A 25551-nucleotide genomic window follows, 5' to 3' on the forward strand; every position below is an offset into this window, starting at 1 on the left:
CACAGAGTGAATCGAACCAGTAACTTTGTTGTCAAAAGGGGCACAACAATTAGAGTCCAATGATAACTACAAAAGGCAAACCATGTTAATTATAACCCACACATACAACTTGTATATCTCAAATATAATAATACACTTACCCTTCCCACGTAAGGTGCAAAATATTAGCTTTCTGGTCTGAGTCATTGTGATCATAATATTAGATTGACCTTGCTTCCATAGTATTAATTCTTTCTGCACCCTTTGAGGACACATAAAGCCATAGTTCCTTCAAGTCCCTCTGTTTCGATAGATTTGATTAAAGTGCCTGTTGTTCAAGTAAAAAACATTGGACATGCATGAAGTATAATATGTAATAAGAAAATGATATTGTACTTACAAAATAGCGCTGCATAAAGGCTATATCAAGCTCCTCAAGTTGAGGAATTGAACGAGGTCCCTCTTGTCAATGGTGAAGTCGTATGTTATATCTGAACCCACAACCCCCAACGGCATCTTGAAAGTCACAGGCTTATCCATGTTTGGCACCATGGAATGAAGAACCTCCAAACTGGAATACATAAGCACAACATCACCAGGAAGAGACAAGAGTACAGGATCTGATGATGCGCTCGTTGTGGCCTTCTTGGCTGCCGCCTTCTTTACCATTAGCTTTGCAATAAGTCTCTTTAGCCACAAAATGAAATGTCCTTTAGCTTGGGCCAAGAGTCGAACCTCATCAGTAGGATTGGGCACTGGTGTACCCCCCTGACCACGAACAATTCTCTCCACTGTCACCTTTGCTTGATTGCTCGGAATTTTGTTGCTGTGAATTGTTGTGCCCATGAATACTCAACCACTAGCAACATAAATAGGTGAATTTTCATAATCCACATAGAGAGAACACGACATCCCATTGTCTTCGACAGGGTCAGGGCTAGGGTCAGGGTCAGACACTGTCAATGGCTGTGTCTGATTATTACTGCCCTTTCCGCTTTTTATCACAGGTGAACCCTGAAACATAATATGAAATTAGTTAAGAAACATTAAATAAGTTTAAATGGATCAAATAAATCTTTAGAAGATTTAAAAAGATGTGTAATTATTACCTAGGAAGGTTCAGATACTCGGGGCATCTGAAATCCGCTTGTACCCATCATCATCAGAGTCTGTTGAAACTTGGCATCGAATTCGTCACTTATCTTTTGCATCTCTGCCATGTGTTGTTGACTTAGTTTAGCTCGAACTCTCTCTGTTTATTCCTGTAGTTGTTGGTCGAGCTCCTCTTTAGATACCATGTTAGCGGAGGATGATCTAGTGCTTCTTCGTGAAGCAGAGCCAAAACATTCTTTAATATCAATCCCTTTAGGGGTCCCTCTGACTCTTCCGGGACGGTCAGCCTTTCCAATAGCAGTGGCCAAAATATCCATCCGTCCTTAAGGGATGAATGTACCTTGAGATAATTGCTCCAGTGTATCCTGTATCATGAAAGCAACAAATTCAATTTAAGATAATTGAAAAAAACAATTAATGAAGCATAATTCTTAAATATTACTTACAATCCTCTCAGCAACAGCAGCAGACTGTGGAGTAATGTATTGACCCTTTTTAATCCTCGCCGCCTTCTATTTTTCTTGGCGAGAAGGATGCTCAATAGGTGGCATGTAGCCAATAGGATCTGAAGCAGCAGCCATCTGTGCATTCTTCAGCCGTTCCTCCATCATACTTCTTTCCAACCCACCATACCCTACACGAGACATGGTATGTGGGTATACATTCTGCTCAGATATTTGTTTGTTCTTCTGACTCAATGCCTATGAAAATGAAACCAAATCGACAAAATTAGTTTAGTTAAATAAAATGACTTGATTAAAAATTAAGTTTGAAGAAACCAAACCTGAAATGCAGGGTCTTCACGTTGCTTTACAAAACTCTCCCATGCCTCTTCACTAATAAATGAATATCGTTCCTTATGATGCTCACCCTTTCTTTTTCCATGAATATAATGTTTTGTAAGCGTGGCCTTAAAATCCCTCCACCGTTCATCAAGTTGCTTCAACAGACGGTCTCTCATTTGCTTAGTGGCAGGAATATCAAATGCCAGCTGCAATACAATAATAGCATAGAGTTATAAAGTAAATAAGCAACTATAATTGAAACAAGTAGAGAAAACAATGCATAATATACCAATATACCAATATATCCTCCCAAAGTTTTTCTTCAAATCTTTGTCCACCTTCTTCCAGCTAAGAATGTCAATACTAATCTTACTGCGTGCGAGATAACCCACATAACTAGTAAATTAAGCCCCAGCCTTTCCTATAGGCTTCAGATCATCATCAAACTCCACTGTAATCCTCATAGGCTGTGTGCTCTCATCATGTAAAGCTAAATGTCTCATATGGGTTGGCCCTCTACCCTTTCTCCGGCTAGTAAAAGAGCTGTCATTACCAGAATCCTGTTGACCGGATCCGTCCATTTCCTGTTTAAAGAACAACAAATTAATAAATGTAAGAATAAGAAATATCAAGTTAATATAAAACATTATATTATTAAGTATATTTAGCAAAAAAAATATCAAATAATTCATTTAAGGCTTACAACGATTATCCTCCCAAATTCCTTCATAATGATCATCTCTAACAGCATAGTCATCATCTACCAAATCTAATTCCACTGCTTTAGGTCGAGTAGCTGTGAAAGGCGGGGTTTCAGCAAGATTAAGCTCTAAGTCACCATCATCTCCACCAACTCCTTGCCTTTTACCTTGAAGCACAATAAACAATTTCTTTTTTGCTAGATCGGGAACGAAGAACACTTGTTTTGCTTGACTTGCCAAAATAAATGGCTCGTCTCCATATCCAAACCTCTCAAGATCAACCGAAACAAATCCAAATTATTCATCCACTTGCACAGCATTACTATTAACCCACTTACATTTGAAGATGGGAACTTTAAACTTGATATAACTAACCTCCCATATCTCTTCTATTATCCCATAATAGGATATTGCCGCCAACATTGGGTTTCTGTCTTTAGAACTAGCAAAATGCATGGCTTCCGCTACTACCATCACCCCACTATTTTGCATAATACTCTTATCGTCTTGGGTTTTTGTGTAAAAAGAATAACCATTTATATCATATCCACCCCAACACAAAACCTCAAAAGGAGGCCCTGCAGCTAGCCTCTGTATTGTCTCAGAAGGATTGTCATCTTTTAACACTTCTCGCTTGAACCACTCTGCAAATGACTTATTATGTTCATTAGCTAGTTGCATATCACTCTTTCTTGGATTCAAGTTCCTCAGCATATTCTTGTGAGCATTTAAGTAAGGCAAAACTTCATCCGTGTTGTTTAAAATGTATAGATGTGCCTGCATTACAACTTCTCTTGACATAGACCTCACTATGACACCCCGTGTTCCCTTGCTTCTTCTCCCCTGATCATGTCGAGATTGAGGAAGACCAACTGCCTTTACCCTATCAAGATATGCATTACAAAACTCAACTGCCTCCTCAGCTACATATCTCTTAACAATTGATGCCTCAGGCTGATAAGGATTCTTAGAGTACCCTTTTAGGATTTTCATGTATCTCTCAAAAGAGTACATCCATCTTAAACACAAGGCCACAAAGTCTTATCTCTCGCACAAGATGAGCTATCAAGTGGACCATAATATCAAAAATTGATGGAGGAAAATGCATTTCCAATTGAGAGAGGATCACATAACCTTCATTTTCTAATTCATCCAACTCAACAGGATCAATGACTTTGCTGTAAATGGCACTAAAAAACATACAAAGTCTTCTAATAGTATTTCTCACATCGGTTTTCATAATGCCTCGAATAGCAAGTGGAAGTAATTGTTGCATCAACACATGACAATCATGAGACTTCATTCCCGTTATCTTCAAATCTTGCATTGAAACAAGTTTGCTTAAATTAGAAGAATAACCTTGTGGCACCTTAATACTATTGACAAAACCATAGAAACTTCTTTTCTCTTCTTTTGATAATGTGTGCGCAGCTGGATGTAAATAAGCCCTCTTACCATCTCTTTCTTGTGGGTGAAGGACATTTCTTATTCCAATTTCGACTAAGTCTCGTCTTGTATTGATTCCATCTTTAGTCTTTCCACTTATATGCAAAAGTGTACCAACAAGGTCTCACATACATTCTTCTCCACATGCATCACATCTAGACTATGCTCACATCAAGACTTTGCCAATATGGAAGATCAAAAAACAGATCTTTTTTTCCATATATTTCTCTCACGGGCAGTCTTCTTCTTCTTCTTACCGAAAACCACATTAATTCCCTCCACCCACTGATAAACTTCTTCTCCAGTTAATGGTCTTAGAGCTATTTCATATTCTTGTGAGCCATTAAATGCCTTTTTCAATCTACGGTAAGGGTGATATCGACTAAGAAACCTTCTGTGACCAAGGTATACTGTCTTCCTGTCATGTTTAAGTTGCATATAGTGGGTGCCTTCTTCGCATATCGGGCATGCTTTATGCCCCTTAACACTGTATCCTGACAAATTTCCATATGCTGGAAAGTCATTTATCGTGGTAAAGATCATGGCACGTAAATTGAAGGTCTTTTGTTTATATGCATCAAACACATCAACACCTTCCTCCCATAATTTCTTCAGATCTTCAATCAAAGGTGCCAAATACACATCGATATCGTTTCCTGGTTGTTTTGGCCCTGAGATCATCAAAGATAGCATGATATACTTTCTTTTCATACATAACCAAGGAGGCAAGTTGTAAATTACGAGGAACACTGGCCAAGCACTGTGTGTGCTACTAAGATTACCATATGGGTTAATTCCATCCGTACAAAGCCCTAGCCGAAGGTTTCTTGGCTCGCCACCAAATTGAGGAAATTTTTGATCTATTGTTTTCCATTGAGGAGAATCTGCCGGGTGACGAAGCTTTCCATCACATATTTTCTCATCGAAATGCCATCTGAAGTTCTTTGCATCTGTGGCATTAGCAAATAGACGCTTAAATCGTGGTATTATTGGAAGATACCACAGAACCTTCAAAGGAGAACCTTTGGTCATCTCATTATAATCACCATCATCTTTCTTCATTTTGTATCTTGAAGTCCCACATTTAGGGCACTTATTCAACCCTTCATAATCATTTCTGAATAATATGCAGTCATTAGGACACACATGTATCTTCTCATATTCCAAACCCATCGGACACAAAATCTTTTTTGCCTCATACATTCGTTTCGAAAGTGAATTCCCTTTGGGAAGAATATCACTCAGCAATTCAAGCAATTCCGTAAAACTAGCATCGGTCCAACTATTTCTTGCCTTCAAATTAATCAGTTTCAATACGGTTGTCAATCTTGTGTAATCATCTTTGCACCCCAGGTATAAAGGTGTCTCTGCATCACTACACAAAGTTTCAAAGGTGGAAGAGAACTGTGTAGAGTATTCAGACCTTATATCACAAAACATATCCGAAATTCTATCACCAAAGTCTTCATTCACAACCTTCTCATTTGCAAACAGTGTAGTCTTTCTAATTTCTCCATGCCATATCCAATTTGTATACCTCAAATTTATCCCATCACAGATAAGATGCTCTTTTATCTCAGAAATACTCCGTCGACTATTGTTTAAACATTTGACACAAGGACAATAGTACAATCCATCTCTTTTACTAGGGACATTTCTCTGAGCAAACTCAAGAAACTTTTCAACCCCATCCTCATATTCCTTGCTAATTCTCTTAGCTTTCATCCAACTACGATCTATTGTTCTACAGATTATTTAAACAACACTTTACTATCAATCAAAATTCATAATGAAGAAAAAAAAACACAAAATAACAAACAGATTATTTATTACTAAATTCTTATATTTATTACAAAAAATTACCAAAAATTCGAAATAAATATCAAAAAATTATAAAAAAATTTAAAAACTTCACAACTAATCAACTCCAAACATTTAAACATGTTTCTAATACAATATATAAGAAGGAATTAAGGTTTTCTCACATCCAATGCCCACCAATCAACACCAATTAATGGTTCAACCACATAAAAAATGCAAAATGAACAATACAAGCTAATCACAATGTAAAACTAACAAACCCATTTCATATATAACAGATTTTCATGGCCAAAATATTCAACAAATCAAGAAAAATTGAAAAGAATGAAAGAAGAGGATACTCACAGAGCAGAGAAGATTCAAACGCGAAGTGAGGGCGTTCGAACGGCGGCAGACGGCGGCGAATGGCGGCAACGCACCACAAGCTCAATGCAGGAGTTTAAACGATGGGATAGTGGGGGGTATGACCGGTTTTCGATGGTGGGACGGAGGGGACCACGGCTGAGCAAGAATGACGCAAAATGAGAGGCGTTCGAACCACGGCAAACGGCGGCAAGGCACCACAAGCTCAATGGAGGAGTTTAAATGGTGGGATAGTGGTGAGAATTGCCGGTAATGACAATTTTTCGGTGGTGGGGCAGAGGGGGACCACGGCGCACTGAAGAAATGAGAAAGAAAGTGAAGCAAGTCGAGCGCCGTGGAAGGTAAAGAACACACTTTCCACGGCGGTTTTTAAGAAAACCGCCGTGGAATGTGTAGCCCCTCTTCAACTTATTTACAAAAATGCCATCGCCTTTTTTTTCACGTCGTTTTTCTACTTAACCGCCGTTATTTTGCGACGTTAAAAGTCTTTTTTCTAGTAGTGATTGTTCATTGACTATAACGAAATGGAGCGTCGCCTTTAACGGCGCACCAATAAATGACAACTAGGGTAGTCTTTAACTTTGCCAACTTGATTAAATTCGTTCCGTCCATTATTCCTTCTTTAATTGTTGTTACATAACATACCCTCATTTTCCATCATATCTTAAGGCAAAAATAATCTTAATAAAACTTAAGGGTAGAGATGCAAATTTAACCCTATTACTCCTCCGGTCTTTAATATAAAACCTATTTAACTAACTTGATTAGATTAAGAAAGTTAGGTAAGTTAGTTAATTATACGAAATGTGACACGTTTTTCCTAAAATACCACAATCATCTTTCTTAATACCTCTTCTTTCTCTCCTACTTGATTATGGTTAAGGGAATATCTGTATGGGTAATTTAGAAAAAAACTGATAAATATGAGAAATGAATCTTATATTTATGAACAAAACCAACTTAACAATTGGGTCCTATATTAAAAACCAGAAGAGTATTACTTTTCAAGTACAATTTTATTCCAATCTTTTTAATGGTATAATTTTAATTCTAATATTATATATTTTTTAGGTGCAATTTTACCCATAATATTTTTTTATGCAATTGCTTCCCAAAAATATCAAGGGTAAAATTGTACTTTTACCTAAATAATAATTACTACCTCTGATTCTTAATACAAGAACTCGTTTAACTTTTATTTTGCTCCTAAATATGAGATATCAATTTACTTTGTCTCTCATATTTATTTATTTTTCTATGATAGTACTTGTAAAAATAGTAGTTCTAACCAATATACTTGATTAGCAAAAATATTTTAGAAAATAAAACATCTATTTATTACAAATAACTAGCTTAACTAATTTTTTTAATTTATTCAAATTATTTAACTAGCTTTTATATTAAGGATCAGATGTATCTTTCACAAAGATACAAGTACTCGTTTGAATCAATCCCATTTTCCACCTCTGCAACGCAACGCCCTGTGAATGCAGTGTAATATTTTACAACAATAGTGGTTGGCATGTTATATGAGAGAGGTGCAATGAGTTAATTTTTAATAATAATTTAAAATTAATATATAACGTAAAGACAATTTTAGCCTTAAAAATAATTTTAAGGGGGAGTTGCCTTGCCGAAGATGGTCTCGCCATAGCCGCCAAACTCTAGCTTTGTAACTGTTGCCCCACTCTGCCCTATGTCTTCAAATTTTCATCTCTGTTGCATCCAAAAACCTAACGCAAATCAGTATTAAATTTTCTAGTATTTCATCTAAAAGAAAATTGCTTTTGCTTTACATCAAAATATTAGAGTAGAAACGAAACCATAATTTTAAAATTATTTTTAAAATATATAAATTATATGTAAAAAAATTTGTCTTGATTTAAAAAAACTAATTTTTAAAAGTATTTTCTGAGTTATCCAAACCCCAAAATTTCTCGCAACAGGATCTTTCTTCGTAGGGCTAGCCTAGTGATTCTGAAAATTAATGTGTATGCCTCCCAAAGTTGATGCCATTCCCAAAATGGGTGTGCGCCATGTGGTGATTCAGAGATGCAGAAACGAACCAAATATCTTTTTGAAGCCATTGTTCATGCAATTTCTCACCTGCTGATGCAACTCCCAAAATGGGTTTGTTAGGGATTTTGACGATTAATCGTTGATTTGATCTTGGAGGGCAGATGTTGTCTTTTCACCTGAGTTGTTGAGGACAAAATTAATATTTTACACTCTTTTGGTCCTATTTATAGAGCAGAGAAATAAAACATTTTTTTAATCCTATTTATAGGGTATTAAAAGAAATTTTTTGCATTGATGTACAATTTTATCTCATTTATTATTGTGTTGACTTTGTTTACATTAGGTATAATGTATATTAAATAGGGATAAAGTTGAAAAGTTATTAAATTTTAAATGAGAGTTAATAAAATTTAAGATTTTCCTTGATCGGTATAAAACATGTTAGAAGTACTTTATAACTAAGACCGAAGCAATAAAAATTTGCAGCCTGCAATGGAATTCATTGGGTCCCTTATGAACAGATATTACTAAAAAAATGTGCAATTTCTTTTACCAAATATGTCATCTACGTATAATGATACAATTTTTTTTTATAATGATACAATAGGGTTGAACCAAACGTATCCTAAATTTTCTATCTTTTCATGGGGGCTTTCTAGCTCATAACACTAAACATCTTTTTTTTTTTTAATGTATTAATTTGTAGGTTTGACTTTCTATGAATATAATAGCTGTGTCAGTTTCCTCTGTAAATGAACGATGACCCCAAAAACAAAATCTATTTTTATCAAATAATAAATTTAGAAGTGACAAGATTAATATTATTTTTAGTCTTTAAAATTTGATCTTCTTTTAATTTTAGTCCCTAAAATTTGACCTCCTTTGGGTACACATAAAAAAAATTTTATCCCTCCAACCGTGTTTTTGATCCCTAAAACCAAAACAACTAATTTCAAATTTTAAGGATCAAAATCAAAACCACTTTTCTATGGCTGATAAAAATCTAGGACCTTTTAAATATCCCTTATCAATAATACAAGCTTTTGCTTTCGTAGTGGTCCTGTGGCGGTGAAACAATCCACTTAGTGGCACAGTTATGAGTGGAGCATAATGATTTGCCTCTTATCTTGCCTGAACATATTCAAATGACGCTGAATTAGAGCCATATTCATTGGCTTTTGATCTTTTTTGAGCATGTTGTTGGGTTTTGGGTGTATGAGCATGTAATTAAAAAGATTTCGTATTATTCAAAAAGATCTTCACTATTCATCATCATGCATGAACCAATCAATTCAATTAGGAAAAATCATTAAAAAAAAAAAGGACCTTGGAAATAAAAATATTATAAATAGAAACCCATTGCAATATTATTATTGGTTCTGACAAGAATTAATGAGCAATTGATAACAAGCTCTATGAACGAATCTTTATATGCAATTTCGAAAGTCTTTTTTTGTGATTTTTCCCTTTAATTAATATAATTAATAGTGATACATCATTTATATATATATAACATGCAAAAACTCCTTCTGCCTGTAACTGATGGCAGAGTGGGGTTTATATAGAGACCCGGTAGCATTACATAACAAAATCCTAATAGTAGATATTATTATGACAGGTAGGGCTTACAGTGACTTGCTATCCTAATAATGACACATCCGTCATGATAACTGGCTATCCTAATAATGACAAATCTGCCAACTACTTTAATAAAGGTAAGTACTTTACTGATTACAAAAAGACGAGGTTTACATGAGACTTCTAAATATAGAGTTGTAATATGATGTATGGGATTTGAAAAGTCATAAATCTTATAATCTGCCTTTTCTTTTGGGACAGCGCCCAGTCACACGACTCGGACCATCTGTTATCTCTATTATGCCAACATATGTTTGAGACTGCTTTGATCAATTTTGATGCGAATAATCATTTATTAATTATTCAAATATGTAGATATTTTTTGGTCCCAAAATAAGAATAAGACTCGATATTATAAGAAGTACCCAGAAAAATCACTTTCATAAAGCAAAAATAGAGATGTACTCTTACGAATGTGAAAAATCTACCAGATCAGTATCAGTCGATTTCAAATTGGAATTAATTATCAAATCAGCTATAATTGTTTATAATTTTAAGTTAATTGCTCAGTTTAGTTTGTTTCCTATGGTACATATCTCATTTAGTAACTATATATATTTTTTGGTAATTTTTTTTACCAGCTTTTGAGAAGTCATATAGTTAAATTTTTCCATATGAATGTACAATTTGTTTTTACTTTATTGTTGTGTAGACTTTGCTATCATGAATATAGTGTATGCTAAATATATAGGAATAAAATTTAAAAAATCGGTAAATTTTAAGGGAAGATTAATAAGAGTTAATTTAATATTTTTCTTAGTTGAGGCCAGTAACTTGTAAATAGTACTATTATATTATAAAAAATTATAAATTGGATTAGGTAATCAATTCTATTAAGTATTAAATCTAAAACAAGTTACATCGCACTAGTTCGTGTGTAACTTTTTATGAGTTGAATCATACTTACAAGTTTCTTATTATAATACGAATAACTTTTCCTGTCATCACTTTCATAATACACAGAATTTGAGCTGCTAATTGTTGATCTAGTGGTCAAAAATTAAATTAAAATTAAGACAACATGAGCCAAGATGCAAATTGCAAATAATAAGCTAGACACCAAGTGGGAGAAGGAGGCTAGCAAATATATATATATGCTTAGTCTATTCATGCTTGCTCTCCAACATCCACTTCAACAGTCTCTTCACTATAAGATCTGGAGAGTTAAAAACTCATTTGAAAACCATGTCTTTTGGGAGTGCAAGAGACCCAACGCACTTGATTTATTCCCCCCCCCCCCATAAACTACTATATTAGCACGCCTGCAATTTATGTTATACTTCTTCTGATCTTAAATATAGAAACTAAAGATAGTAGTATTAGCTTTAAAAAAAATTAGTTAAATTATTTATTTGTAATAAATGTGTCGATTTCTTTAAAAATATCCTTCTGATAATTTGTATTGGAAACTATCTTCATTAGTGAAAACCCTCTCTAATATATCCAATCAATAAGATTGTTTGGGAAAAGAATCATGAATTTATGGGATAAAGTAACTTGAGATATTACACATTTAGAACGAAAAGCAAGCTTAACAATTCTAACTCCTAAATATTTAAAATTTAAATTTTTGAAAAATCATTAAAAAAAAATTAAAACTGAACCAATTTTCTCTATAAGATATCAAAATTCTACTCATCCAATGATGCAAAAACATTATATAAATATATATATATATATATATATATATATTTGGGAATGACCTAAAAAAGGAGGGGCAACTGAGAGGGCCCACATACCCCGCCCAAGCGAATCATGCGTGGTGTTTTTCATAATTCACTTGTGCTTTGGAACAAAGCAAAAGGGACAACACGTGATGTGGAATAAAATGTCTTGGGATGTTATTGCAAAACACACACAAATGCATGAGTGCTTATTGGCCAAAACAGACCTATTTAAGAATATATTATTGATCAAATCTTGCCAATAAGGTGACATTATTAGACTATTTTTAAGAATACTAGATGCACATGATGAAAAACTTTGCAGAACAAATGTATTATTCCAACCCTTAAACGAGATATATATTTGGGATAAAAAGCGAGATACAGTGGGAATCAATCATTATGTCGGAATAGATGTCTAATTTTGAGAGAATAACCGATCCTACCGTGATGTATGCACCGTGAGTGTGAGAAAACTAAGTGTAAAATCTACTTTTTGACCCACACAGATTTTGTTTTCTTTTCTGCAGCCTCCGTTTATGTTGAAGGCTGATTCTAAATATTTTAAAAAAAAATTTGTCCAAAATTTTAAACCCATCTTTTCATTTTTAACCTTATTAAAGTATATGTCAATTATCATTTTTTTTTGGTAATAAAATTATATTCATCATCTCTCGCACACTTTTTTTTTATATAAATAAGGATATAATTGCATAATATATATATATAGCTTGCACATTTATTACTTTTTATTAAATTCAACTAATATTTTAAACTGTATGCTTTTATTAGTTGTTTCTTATAAAAAAAATAGTATTACTGTAAATATGACATGTGGTGATTGTCATTTGAAAGTTACTTTTCTAATCTGATTCTATGTTCATAAGTCATTTTCTGCATGCTTTACTGTAATCAAGAAAAATATTAAATCTTATTAACTTTTTTTAAAATATAATAATTTTTTTAACTCTATTTCTATTTAATATACATTATACTACATCAGAACAAACTATGCACAATAGTAAATAATTGGTAGAATTGAAAATTTATATGAAAATTTAACGATATCATTTATAAATAGGACCCAAAAAAACTTCTTCCTCTACCTTAAAGCAAGACTAAGGAGTATATAATTTTTCGCATTCTAAGCATATCAGACCCAATAAAAAGGTTACGGATGAATTAATAGAAAACAAGTTATGACTAACAAAGGTTGTTCAATTGATAAAGAATTGATTCATAACTCATATCTTACTACTAATATGAACATTTTATTACTAAGTAATTTGTAAATATATTAATAAATTAGTTATTTAGTTCTCGTATAAAAATTAAGCATAGTGTGATTTATATATTTGTGATCAAGGGAGATGGTCCAAAGACTCACTTGGTGAGTGCGGTCCCTTTGGCGTATGAAAATGGTCATGTGAGCTGCATAACAGCTGAGGGAGGCAGCATTATATATTCTACTATTGCCATACACCCCAATGCCTCCATGTGGGCTGCGGCAAGTCAAAGCAAACCTTTCCGTTTCCTCAACCTTTATTTATAAATATTCTCCTCAGTTAAATGTAAGATTATTTAATTAATTAGGTCACAAACATTACAATTTTTTTGTGAAATTAATGAGAATAATACGAACAAATACTGCCTACTTCCTATATATAATAAGTTACAAATAATCAAATTGCGTAGATAAAAAATTGGTTAAAATTTACTAAAAATGATAGATATGTAAGAAAGTTTATATATATATACACACACACATACACACACACTTTTATTTATGGAAAGGGTGAGAAAGAGAGAGAAATAAGTGAAAAAATAAAGTAAATTATCAAATAAGTACAAAATAAAACTTATAAAAAGATCTACCATGTCACAAAAATTAAAATTTAAATACTACTTTTAGTCTTATTTATAAGACCTATTTTATAGACTATAAATAAAATTTTATAATTAAAACCGGAGATAGTATAAGACGGAAGCAGCATTAAATGAGGGAGATAAAAGGAAGCATTATTTTCAAATCCAAATAGTTATCGTAATGTGGATTTGAAAATCCACGTTACGATAACTATTTGCCATTTTGATATTTTCACTTTCACTTCATTCACTCCCCTAAATTCTTCTTTGTTCCCTTTTGTTAATGTCTAAAATGTCGGTGCATGCACGTGAAAGATAATTTCAAACGAGAATTGCTTTTCTGAGATTTTAAAAAAGAGAGGATAGAATGTGGTTGAATGCTTTTGCGAATATGATACAGTTTGTTGCCAATAAGAGATTTTTTTGACCAATTGAACAATTATTCCAAAAGATCCTTTTTTATCATTCCACGTACGTAGGGATGTGCCAAAAAATGCCGTATCATCAGTTGAAATTCTCTTTTTATTTTTTTTTAATTTTTAAGATAGAATTTTGATTCGGTTAACAACTCTCAACAAGATTAAGACAAAGAACTCAAAAATTACTCATAGAAATAATTCTTTGGGCCAACATAAAGTATATATAAATAATATTCTTACATAGATTAGAAATTTATTTCTATACGAAATACAGGTTTAAATTTTCATAAATAAATCAATTTAGTAATATTATTATTGTGTACTTTTTCAAAAATATTAGCATGAAAATTATTAAGGTTTTTCCTTTTTTTTCTCTTGTAAATTCTAATAAAAATAGATTTATCTTAAAATTCTTTTTTTCTAAGTACAGATATCCTCCTATTAGATACAATTCTGTTTGAGACACTATCAGACATTAAATATAAACACTTCTCTTAATAGAAATTTGAACCTTAATTTGTCACATCTTCTCATAAATCCAACCCTGTTGGTAAGGTAATTGTTTGATTTTTCAGTTTGATTTTCAATGACAACTAAATTAATTAAAAAAATAGAGTCAATTTTAAACACCAAATTTAATTTAATTAATTAAATTAACTGAAACGCAATGAACTATCAGTTAATCAAAATATATATATGCCAAACATTATTTTAGATTAGAAATGCAAGATTAAATACAATTACACCCATCAATTAATGATATTTCATTATTCAAGATGATTTATTAAAATAATATTTATTATAAAAACATTTATTAAATATAAATATATTATAAATGTATTTCAGTTTTTTATTTTTAACTGAATTTTTTTAATAACAGAATGGAACATCAAAAATTAAAATGTTGAAAAATAAAAGCTCAATATTTAACTGAAAACTGAAATTATCAAACAGAAAAGTCAAAATTAAATTCGGCAGGATTTTCAGTCGCTCAGCCCGACCCATTGTTGACTTGCCTTAAAATTTTGTTTTGTTAAAAGGATAGAAAAGCAAAGAAGCAGAAGTGAGGAGCCGGCAGATTGCTCCATCCAAAATCCACTCCTTTCAAATTTAAACGTTCAAGAAAAGCTGCTGCGAAACACATCACCAAAAATGATCATATTTTCAAACATTAATTAATTAATTGTGTTAAATGTGAATTATCCATTGGATTTCTAACTAACAGTTTGAGTTGCATCAAATTGGGAATTTTCAATTCAATGCCGACGACGAACATTCTGAAATCTCAGCCTCCATAAATAGCTAACACTTCCATCATTAGCTTCACACTCAAAAGCACCCCTTTTTCTCTCCAGCCATCTTCTTCTTCTTCTTCTTCTTCTTCATCAATGGCGTCTCCATTTCTCTTCCCCTTAACCCAATCCACTGTAATGCCCGACCCTTCATCTTTCTTCTCCCCAAACCTCCTCTCTTCCCCTCTTCCCACCAACTCTTTCTTCCAGAACTTCGTCCTCAACAATGGCGATCAGCACTAATACTTCCATCCTTACCTCGTTAAATCCGCTAACTCTTCTCTTTCTCTCTCCTACCCTCTCATGTTCTTCTCCACCGCCCTCTTGTACCAGGTCTTCGTCCCTGATCTCACCATCTCCTCTAAATCCAACTCTCGATACAGTTCCTCTAATATATCACATGTCGTCTCGTCTTATAGCGATCTCAGTGTCACTCTTGAGCTTCCCTCTTCCAACCTCCGATTCTTTCTCGTGAAAGGAAGCCCCTTTGTCACTGCTGAGGTCACACGGCGGACGTCGCTTTCTATCTCCACCGTCCACGGCATTGTGTCGTTGTCGTCCGGTGATTCTCTCATGAAACACACCATAAGGCTTGATAACAACCAGACGTGGCTCATCTATGCTTCTTCGCCGGTTCGTTTTAGGAGCACCTCGCCGTCGGAGATTACCTCCGATGAGGGCTTTTATGGGATCATTCGGATTGCGGCTTTGCCGGATTCCGAGAATCCCAAGTCCGAGCAAACTTTGGATCAATTCAGTTCTTGCTACCCCGTTTCTGGGGACGCCGCTTTGAAGAAACCCTATCGTGTTGAGTATAAATTTCAGAATAGAAGGTCTGGAGCTTTGCTTATGCTCGCACACCCACTTCATCTCAAGCTTCTTTCTGAAAAAGAAAGCGATTGTACCATCATTCACGATTTCAAGTACAGAAGTATCGACGGCGATCTCGTCGGAGTCGTCGGAGCTTCATGGGTTCTAAAAATAAACCCAATTCCTGTAACTTGGCATTCCACAAAAGGAATCAAACAAGATTCCTCCCAAGAAATCATCTCAGCTCTGGTTAAAGAGGTGAACGATCTGAATCCATCAAACATATCAACGAATTCGTCTTATTTCAACGGGAAGCGTGTCGCCAGAGCTGCGAGACTCGCACTTATAGCAGAGGAAGTATCATATCCTGAAGTAATCCCAAAAGTTAAGAACTTTCTGAAGCAATCCATCGAGCCATGGTTGTACGGAACATTCAAAGGAAATGGTTTTCTCTACGAGAAAGAGTGGAAAGGACTTGTTACAAAACAAGGATCTACAAGTACAAGTGCAGATTTTGGATTTGGGATTTACAACGATCATCATTATCACATAGGTTACTTCATATACGGAATGGCTGTTCTTGCTAAGATCGATCCAGACTGGGGGGCAAAACACAAACCTCAGGCTTATTCATTAGTTGAAGATTACATCAACCTGGGAGGGAAATCAAACTCAAACCCATATTATACTCGTTTGAGATGTTTTGATCTTTATAGTCTGCATTCGTGGGCTGCTGGTTTGAAAGAGTTTGAACATGGCAGAAACCAAGAGAGTACAAGTGAAGCAGTGAATGCTTACTATTCAGCAGCTTTAATGGGTTTAGTATATGAAGATTCAGACTTGATGGCCACTGGTTCAACCCTCACGGCTCTGGAGATTCTTGCTGCTCAAACATGGTGGCATGTGGAAGAATCAAACAAAATGTATGAAGAAGAGTTTGTGAAAGAGAATAGGATTGTAGGGATCTTGTGGTCTAACAAGAGAGACAGTACATTATGGTGGGCTTCTGCAGATTGCCGATCTTGCAGACTTCTGGTTCAAGTTCTGCCATTAACACCAATCACAGAAGTGTTATTCTCGAATGTGGTATACACGAAGGAGCTTGTGGAATGGACAGAGCCTGAGTTGAAAAATGCTGAAGAATCAAGGAAAGGGTTTGCTTTTGCATTGGAAGGGATCTATGATCAGGAAAATGCATTAAAGAAAATTAGAAAGTTGAAAGGCTTCGATGATGGGAATTCTTTGACCAATCTCCTTTGGTGGGTTCACAGCAGAGGAAATGGGAATCTTTACAAATATTGAAAACAGAGGACACTCTGATTTCATGTGATGTTGTAAGTTGTTTTTTTGTTTGCTTATCATTTGGAAGCATTCGTTTCTGAATTCTCATGTCTGCTTTCCATTTCCACATTCAAAGGAAAATGTTAAATAATGTTTCTGATGTTCTTTTTTTTTTATTTAATTGTGTAATCTTATTTGAATTTGAAATAATAATAACAATAATAATTAGGTTTCTGGTTATTGCTAGATATATTCAAATCTCTATCTAGCGGAAATGTTATCTGCTAAGAGAGGAAGAAAGTCCGAGTTATGTACTTTGTACCGTGAATGCAAGAAGTCAATGGATTTTTACAGATATTATTGAATCTGATTCTGATCATTATTACAAAATTTATTTTAAAATTTTATTGGCTTTATATATTTTATATATTTCTAGAAGGTGTAAAAGTCTAAAATTATTTGTTGAACTACGATTATACATGTAAGGGAAAGTCAACGCTTTAAAAGAAAATTAAAATGAGATATAATAATTTTGTGGATGGATAACAGTTTTTATGCTCCTAATCCTAGATTTTAAAAAAAAAAAGCTAGCATTCAATGATGTTAAAAATTTAATATCTTCATTTTTGGAAAAATGTTTCTATTTTAAATACCAAACAGGGGCTTAAAGAAGTACTCATAAATTCCACATCAAAATTCTTCTAAAGTCAATACCCAAAAAAAAAAAATTCTACTAAAGTCATTTAGTTTTGCGTAACAAGAATATTCATCCTGCAAGAACTACTCCTCTCTCAAGAAATTTCAGAAGTAGACCTTTTTCACTGACATGGTTAAGGATCAAAGTTAGGTTTTATTACCTACTACCTCCGATCCTAATTATAAGACCTAGTTGACCTATTTGAGGAGATTAAGGAAGTAAGTTAAGTTAGTTATTTGTAATAAATAAGTGTTGTCATTCCTAAAATATCCTTGCTAATTAAGTATATTGGCTAGAACTATCATTATTAGAATAATTATCTTGGAAAAAAATGCATAAATATGAGAGACAAAATGGATTGGGGTCTTATAATTAGGACCAAACAAAAAGTCAAACGGGGTCTTATAATAAGGACCGGAGGTAGTATATACCAGGTTTTGACTGTTTAAACACAAGATCTTACATCCTAATGTGTGTAAATGCTAAAAAAATTCCTATGAAAGTTACTGAAATTAAGCTCGACAATATTTAAATCTGACTTAGTGAGATAGCCATATAAAAAAAAATGAAGTTTTTTTTATTCATTTATTATAAATTTTAACTAAGTTAATGTTAAATATTGAGGGTTTACCAGAAAAACAAAAGACAAAAAAATATTTATGAAAATACTTACAAATACGCTGATAACAAATGTATAATTCAAAATTCACACTCTTTTAAGGTATAAATCGTATTCTTACTAATTAAATCAATCATTTTTGGCAATTAATTTTTATAGTTTACCAAGCCTATCTCATTAAAAAAAAAATACACGAGTAATTCTGGTAAGGAAAAAGCTTTAGGAGGGGGGGGGGGGGAAATCAGAAAGTTAGAAAGGTTTTGTTTTGTTGATGGATTGATGGGAATTCTTCGTCTAATCTCCCTTGGTCATTCATATAGCAGTGGAGATTGGCTATACAAAGCCTAGACAAAAGACTGATCCAAATTTCACTTGATCATCGTAAAATTAAAAAAGGAACAAAAATAAAAAAGAAAGAAAAAAGGAAAAACAGTACCATGACGGATTTTAATTTTGTGGAAAAATATATTGTTTTATTAACGTATTTTTAATTAATGAAAATACAATGTTCTCAAACTCTTTTCTAATTTGTAAAACAAGTAACAAAATATTAAAAAGATGTTTTACTTTTTTAAAAAAATATTTTTTATTTGTTAGAACACCCAAAAAAATGTTTTTAAACCATATTTTTCTTTTTGTTTTTTTTTGCTTTTAAAGGAAAAAAAATATTTGAAAAGAGACAACCAAACTAACTTTTATGGCTCATTTGATCCATTGAATCGTAAGTAATGGAATGTAATGTAATAGGAGGAAATGTAATGAAATGTAATAGGAGGGAATATAATGTAATGTAAAAATGATTACAATAAGTTTGTTTGGTTTAATATTAGAAATCTCAAAAAGGTAATAACTTTTATATTAATTTTAATAATTATACAAACAAAAAAGACTAAAATATCTTTATCACATTTTTCCCTTACCCCCCTCCCTTCCTTGATCGCCTTCCCCCCATCCTTTTTCTTCATTGGTTGTTGCCATAACCAATGTCTAGAAACATAATCAAGACAAAATGATTTGAAAAGCTAAAAACAAAAATGAAATCAATGGGTTGAAGACAAAAGAGGAATCAGGACTATGGCAACAAACGAGGTAGAGGGCTACCAAAGTTGATGTATATTGCCGGTCCTCAATGTCATTAATATGTTTTGTTGCCTTCTGGTCCAAATAAAGAGGGTCAAGTACTGCCATTATCTAATTGATTCATCGCTTAATGATTTGTAAGGCCAAAAAAGTTTGTTCAAATGAGCAGCCGCAGCTTCTTCTTCTTTTATTTTTTCCTACTACTATTTTACCCACTTTTTCTAGTCTTTTTGTTCATGGTTTTCACTTGAAGTTATTTCCGTGGGAGGTATTTACTAGGAATTCAGGATGAGTTTTCGAGGTCTAAATGGAGGACCCAAATATCTTGATTCCGAAACTTAATCACCATTGTTGAGTAGGGAGGTTGATGGTGGTGGTGAAGTTCATGAATATAAAGAGTTTAATGAGTGGCGGCACTCATTAGAAATGAAGCTGTGACACTCAATGATAAAGCTCGACGGTGGTAATGGAAACGGAGGAGAAGGGTAGGGGATGAAGAGATGCATGAACAGGTTACTGTGTGGTCAGGGAGACCATGGAGGAGGTGGGGGCGAAAAATGTCTTTTTACCATATTCCCACATGTTGTAATTCTTATTCGCATATTCTACTAGTGTAATCCCTTTTACATTACTTCAGATCATCAACATTATAAAGTGTACTCATGTGTACATTATAAAAGCCAAACTAAACAAATAAGTCAGCCCTTTGTATTAGAATTATATGTAATCCTGATTCTTATAGTCCAACCAAACGAGCCATTAGTTTTGGATATATGTAAACCTTGTTAGATTTTTTTTTAATTATTTTTGGAAGTGTTCGTTTATGATTGCTTTCCAGATAAAGAAAAGAAAAGAGAAAGAGAAAGAGAAAGGAAAAAATTAAAAGGTTACGCAACGTTCCTGATGCATCATTGTAAAGCACATTACAGGCTTACTCTTTATTTATTTAATTATGTAATCTTATCGGAATTTCAGATCATGTCTAATATTGGTAATAAAATTTCTGTTTTTGTTTTTAAAACTATGCTGAAATTTTAAATCCTTACAGCTTAGACTTAACTCTTTTTTCTGCCCCAAATTTGCCGCCATCATTGCAATGTCCCTATTTATACTTATTTTTGTTGTTTGGCTTCTAATTGTCATTTTCCTAAAAGTCAATGCTATATTTATTTGATCATTATCTACAATATTTATTTCAAAATTTTATCAGTATGGTATATTTCTAGATGGTCCAAAACTATTTGTTGAACAATCCATGATTATGCATTCGTGGAGAAGTGAATGTTTTCATTTTAAATAAAAAAGTTAATATTTTTTTATAAAAACTAAAAGTATTTTCTACCAACAGAGATAAATCTTACACAAAATATTGAAAATGGTAAAGCACAGAGTAATCTATTCCCAAGCCATAACTATATTTCTTCCAAGGCTTTAAAATTGAATTCTCAATTATTTATTTAAAAGCTGGTAAAACAAAGTACAGCGTAAAGGATTTTGAGGTGATAAATTCATGCTGTTAATAATTTGTTATTGAGATTTTGTGTGGTTATATTCTTTTCTTAAGATCTTATAATAATTTTTCCTAAAGAAAATAAGTAATGAGGAGATAAATTTTGCAAAAGTAGGAAACTAAATTTAATGTGTAGAGAGTATCTTCCGTTCCTTAAATTGCAAACTTCTTTAGCTTTTGAGGAAAGTCAGTTTGGTAATTCTCATTATCTTAATTAACCAAATGATCATTATTTATCTTTTTAAATTATGAGGGTGTTTGGCTTGTATAAAAAGCGTTTTTAAAAAAATATTTTTTAATAAATTGAGACAGACTCTTCTATATATTTATTTTGTATATCGTAAAAGTACTTTTAAAATCATAGTTTTGTTTTTATCATTTTAAATTAACTTTATCTTTATCTTTTTGTTTTTGCCTAAAATCTAGTCACCATAGCTCCAAAAGAGAGAGAATAACGGCATGCCTTTCTTTGGACACCAACGTTCAGAAACCCAAGTTTTTTTCTTCAATTCATCAAACAAACACACATTCCTAGTCCAAGATTCCTTTATTATTATTCCCACTTTCATATTGCCATTATCTGATTGATTTTATACAAGAGATTTTTTCATTAAAGTATTAATTTTATTTATTGTTCTGAAAAGCCAAATTAAAAAATAGTAGCAACGAAAGTTTTTCTTTTGTGAAGCACAAACTCTTCCTTCAAACAATTCGTTCAATTACACAAAAACCTTTTCGGTTATCTAACTGTTGGAAAAAGCACAGAAACGTTATTTTATGTAACCTGGTATTAACACATGTTTATATATATATATATATATATATATATATCATATAACAATTTAATCCTTAAGATGTATATTGCTTAAAACCTTAACACAAAGTATACTTTCTTTTGGGGGCAGGGGATCGAATATATATACTCTATGAAATTATTTTCTTATTCCTCGTATTCTAAATGAAAAAGTTAGTTGATAAATTTGTTTTGGTTCTAAATAATATAAGATCTCAATCCATTCTAACTATTAAGTTTATAATTTTTTTTAACTATCTATATTGATTGAGTGCATTAAAAGAGAATTTCATCAATGGAATAATGATTAAAAGGAATATTTTAAGTAAACTACTCCTCCGGTCCTAAATATAAGACCCTTATACTGTATAAGGGTCTTATATTTAGGACCGAAGGAGTAATACATATAAATAATTAACTTAATATATTTTTAATAATTACTACCTCCGGTCCTAATTATAAGAGCCAGTTGACTAATTTGAGGAGATTAAGAAAGTAAGTTGAGTTAGTTATTTGTCCTTAATAAGTGTTGTATTTCCTAAAATATCTTTACTAATCAAGTGTATTGACTAGAACTATTATTGTTAGAAGGGTTACTTTAGAAAAAAATGTATAAATATAAAAGACAAAGTAGATTGGGGTCTTATATTTAGGATCAAAATAAAAGTCAAAAAGAGTCTCATATTAAGAACCGGAGGTAGTATAAATTAGTTGCCTCGCTACTACGCCAATAGAGGATCATATTTTGTTTTCATATACAAAACTATTCATTCATCAATCCCTTTCTTTTTGCATAGATGTGCTCTTCCATGGCATATAACCAATCTTTCATTCCCTCTTCCAACTAACTTAACCGTCAATTCCAATTCCAAACAAATCCAACCAAACCCCCTTTTGTCTAACTTACCTGCTAATATGCCAAGGTTCGGAAGAAAAATTGAAAAAGAAATCAGTAGATTCTTTGGAAGACGCAAAAAGTCCCCACCACCTCCGCCGCCTCCTCCACCGCCACCGCCACCGCCGCCGCCACTGCCTCCTCCTCCGCCTTCTTCACCACCACCGCCACCGTCTTCTCCCCCGCCTCCTCCTCCTTCATCACCACCAAAGCCTCAGAAGGTATTAAACACTCCATTTCTCTTCCCTCAAGTTCAATCCACAATTGTCCCTGATCCCTCCAAGTTCTTCGTCCCTAGCCTTCTTTCAACCCCACTTCCTACTAACTCCTTTTTCCAGAACTTCGTTCTCAACAATGTCGAACCTGAATACATTCATCCCTACATCATTAAACCCTCTCTCTCCTCCCTTTCTCTCTCCTACCCATCTCACTCCTCCACCTCTACTTTTATTTCCCAGATTTTCACCGCCGATCTCACCATCTCTGCCTCAGAGGTAACTGATCATCATTCCCAGAAGACGCATGTAATCTCTTCCTTCAGTGACCTTGGTGTCACTTTGGAATTTCCCTCCTCCAATATGCAATTCTTTCTTGTTAGAGGAAGTCCCTTTTTAACTGTATATGTGACAAATCAAACAGTAATTTCAATTTCCACTGTTCATTCTATCCTTTCGCTTTCTTCCAATAATGCCTCGCTCACCAAATATACCCTTCAGCTCAGCAATGGCCAAACATGGCTTATATACACCTCATCACCCATTAGTTTGAACCACGATCCCTCAAAGATTACATCTGAAGAGTTTTCGGGGATAATCAGGATAGCTCTATTGCCAGATTCGAATCCAAAACTTGAAACGATCCTTAATCAGTTCTGCTTTTGCTATCCTGTATCTGGGGATGCCGCATTCACAAAGCCATTCTCTTTGGAATATAAATGGGAAAAGAGAGGTTGGGGAGATTTGTTGATGTTAGCCCACCCTCTTCATCTTCAACTTCTATCTGCTAATGACTGCGAAATTACTATTCTAAATGATTTCAAGTACAGAAGCATCGATGGTGAACTTGTTGGAGTCGTTGGAGACTCATGGGTACTGAAGACAAAGCCTGTTCCTATTACTTGGCATTCAACCAGAGGCATCAACCAAAACTCTTATGATGAGATTGTTTCAGCACTTTCTGAAGATATCGATGCTCTGAATAACCCGTCAAGAACAAAAACAATACCACCATCTTGCTATTTTTCTGGGAAATCAATTGCAAGAGCAGCAAGGTTAAGTTTGATAGCTGAAGAAATGAGTTTTGCAGAAGCCATTCCTGCAGTAACCCAGTTGTTGAAAGAGACCATGGAGCCATGGTTGGATGGTACTTTTGATGAAAATGGCTTTTATATGACACAAAATGGAAAGGAATCATCACAAAACAAGGCTTTAAAGATGCAGACGCAGATTTTGGTTTTGGAATTTACAATGATCACCATTACCATCTAGGATACTTTCTATATGGAATAGCAGTTCTTGCAAAGATTGATCCAGCCTGGGGAAGAAAGTACAGACCACAAGCTTATTCATTAATGGCAGATTTCATGAACTTGGGAAGAAAATCAAACTCAAACTATCCTCGATTAAGATGCTTTGATCTGTACAAGTTACACTCTTGGGCTGGAGGCTTATCTGAATTTGCAGATGGAAGAAACCAAGAAAGCACAAGTGAGGCCGTGAACGCATACTATTCAGCAGCATTAATGGGTTTAGCATATGGTGACACCAATCTGGTAGCCATTGGAGCAACATTAACAGCTCTTGAAATTCATGCAGCAAAAACATGGTGGCACGTGAAGAAGAAGGAGACAGCAGATTATAAGATGTTGTACGAGGAAGAAGAGTTTACAAAAGAGAACAGACTTGTCGGCGTTTTGTGGGCCAACAAGAGAGACAGTGGACTCTGGTTTGCTCCTCCTCAATGGAGAGAATGCAGGCTAGGGATTCAAGTTGTGCCATTATTGCCAATCACTGAGGTGTTGTTCTCTGATGTGGGATTTGTGAAGGAGCTTGTTGAATGGACATTGCCTGGTTTGAGAAACAGGAAAGGTGTTGCAGAAGGTTGGAAAGGATTCGTTTATGCCATGGAAGGAGTTTATGATAAAGAAAGCGCATTGAAGAAGATTAAAAGCTTGAAAAGTTTTGATGACGGCAACTCATTCTCTAATTTGCTATGGTGGGTTCATAGCAGAGGTGATCGACCAGAAGATGAGTATGGTCATGAAAGATATTCCTGGTTTGATCATTACTGTAATTAAGTTATTAGGATGATGATGATGTTGTTGTTGTGCTTGTGTGTGATGCAAGATATCGGTTATTGTGTGACTCAATTGGCTGAAACATATTGGGCATTGGGTTGTTGGGCCTCGTTGGTATCCATATATATATATATATATATATATATATATGTATGTATATTGTATTTATAGTTTTATCTTAATAATTAATTTTTTTTACAAAAGGATAAATTTATTTAACCTAAATAAAATGATTACATAAAAAGGCTGTTCGAAAACATTTGAAATTGGAAATGAGCAAGAGAAGTAACAACCAACAAAACAAAAAACTAACAGCAAAATATATATATATATATATATATAGGAAAACATGTGCGACAATACATTCTACAACATCGACCCCATCTTGAGCAAGCTAGTAATGAACATGCTGGGATTGGGAATTGTAATTCTTGTTCTAAATGAATGAATCGAAACGCAATTCC

At 33.6% G+C, this 25551-nt stretch overlaps 1 protein-coding gene and 1 pseudogene across 1 annotated transcript; both read left to right on the forward strand.

Annotated features, from left to right (window-relative positions):
* Positions 1-15190: 15190 nt before the first annotated feature.
* Positions 15191-17360, forward strand: LOC114726930 (endo-1,3(4)-beta-glucanase 2-like; annotated as a pseudogene).
* Positions 17361-22811: 5451 nt separating this feature from the next.
* Positions 22812-25087, forward strand: LOC114726931 (probable endo-1,3(4)-beta-glucanase ARB_01444). Its single transcript, XM_028913644.1, is given in 2 exon segments — positions 22812-24174; positions 24177-25087. Coding segments are annotated over 2 exon segments (2274 nt in total).
* Positions 25088-25551: the final 464 nt, after the last annotated feature.

This window comes from Neltuma alba, unplaced genomic scaffold (genome assembly GCF_004799145.2).
Source record: "Neltuma alba isolate B1F8T4 unplaced genomic scaffold, ASM479914v2 tig00012412_pilon, whole genome shotgun sequence".
Lineage (NCBI taxonomy): Eukaryota > Viridiplantae > Streptophyta > Magnoliopsida > Fabales > Fabaceae > Neltuma > Neltuma alba.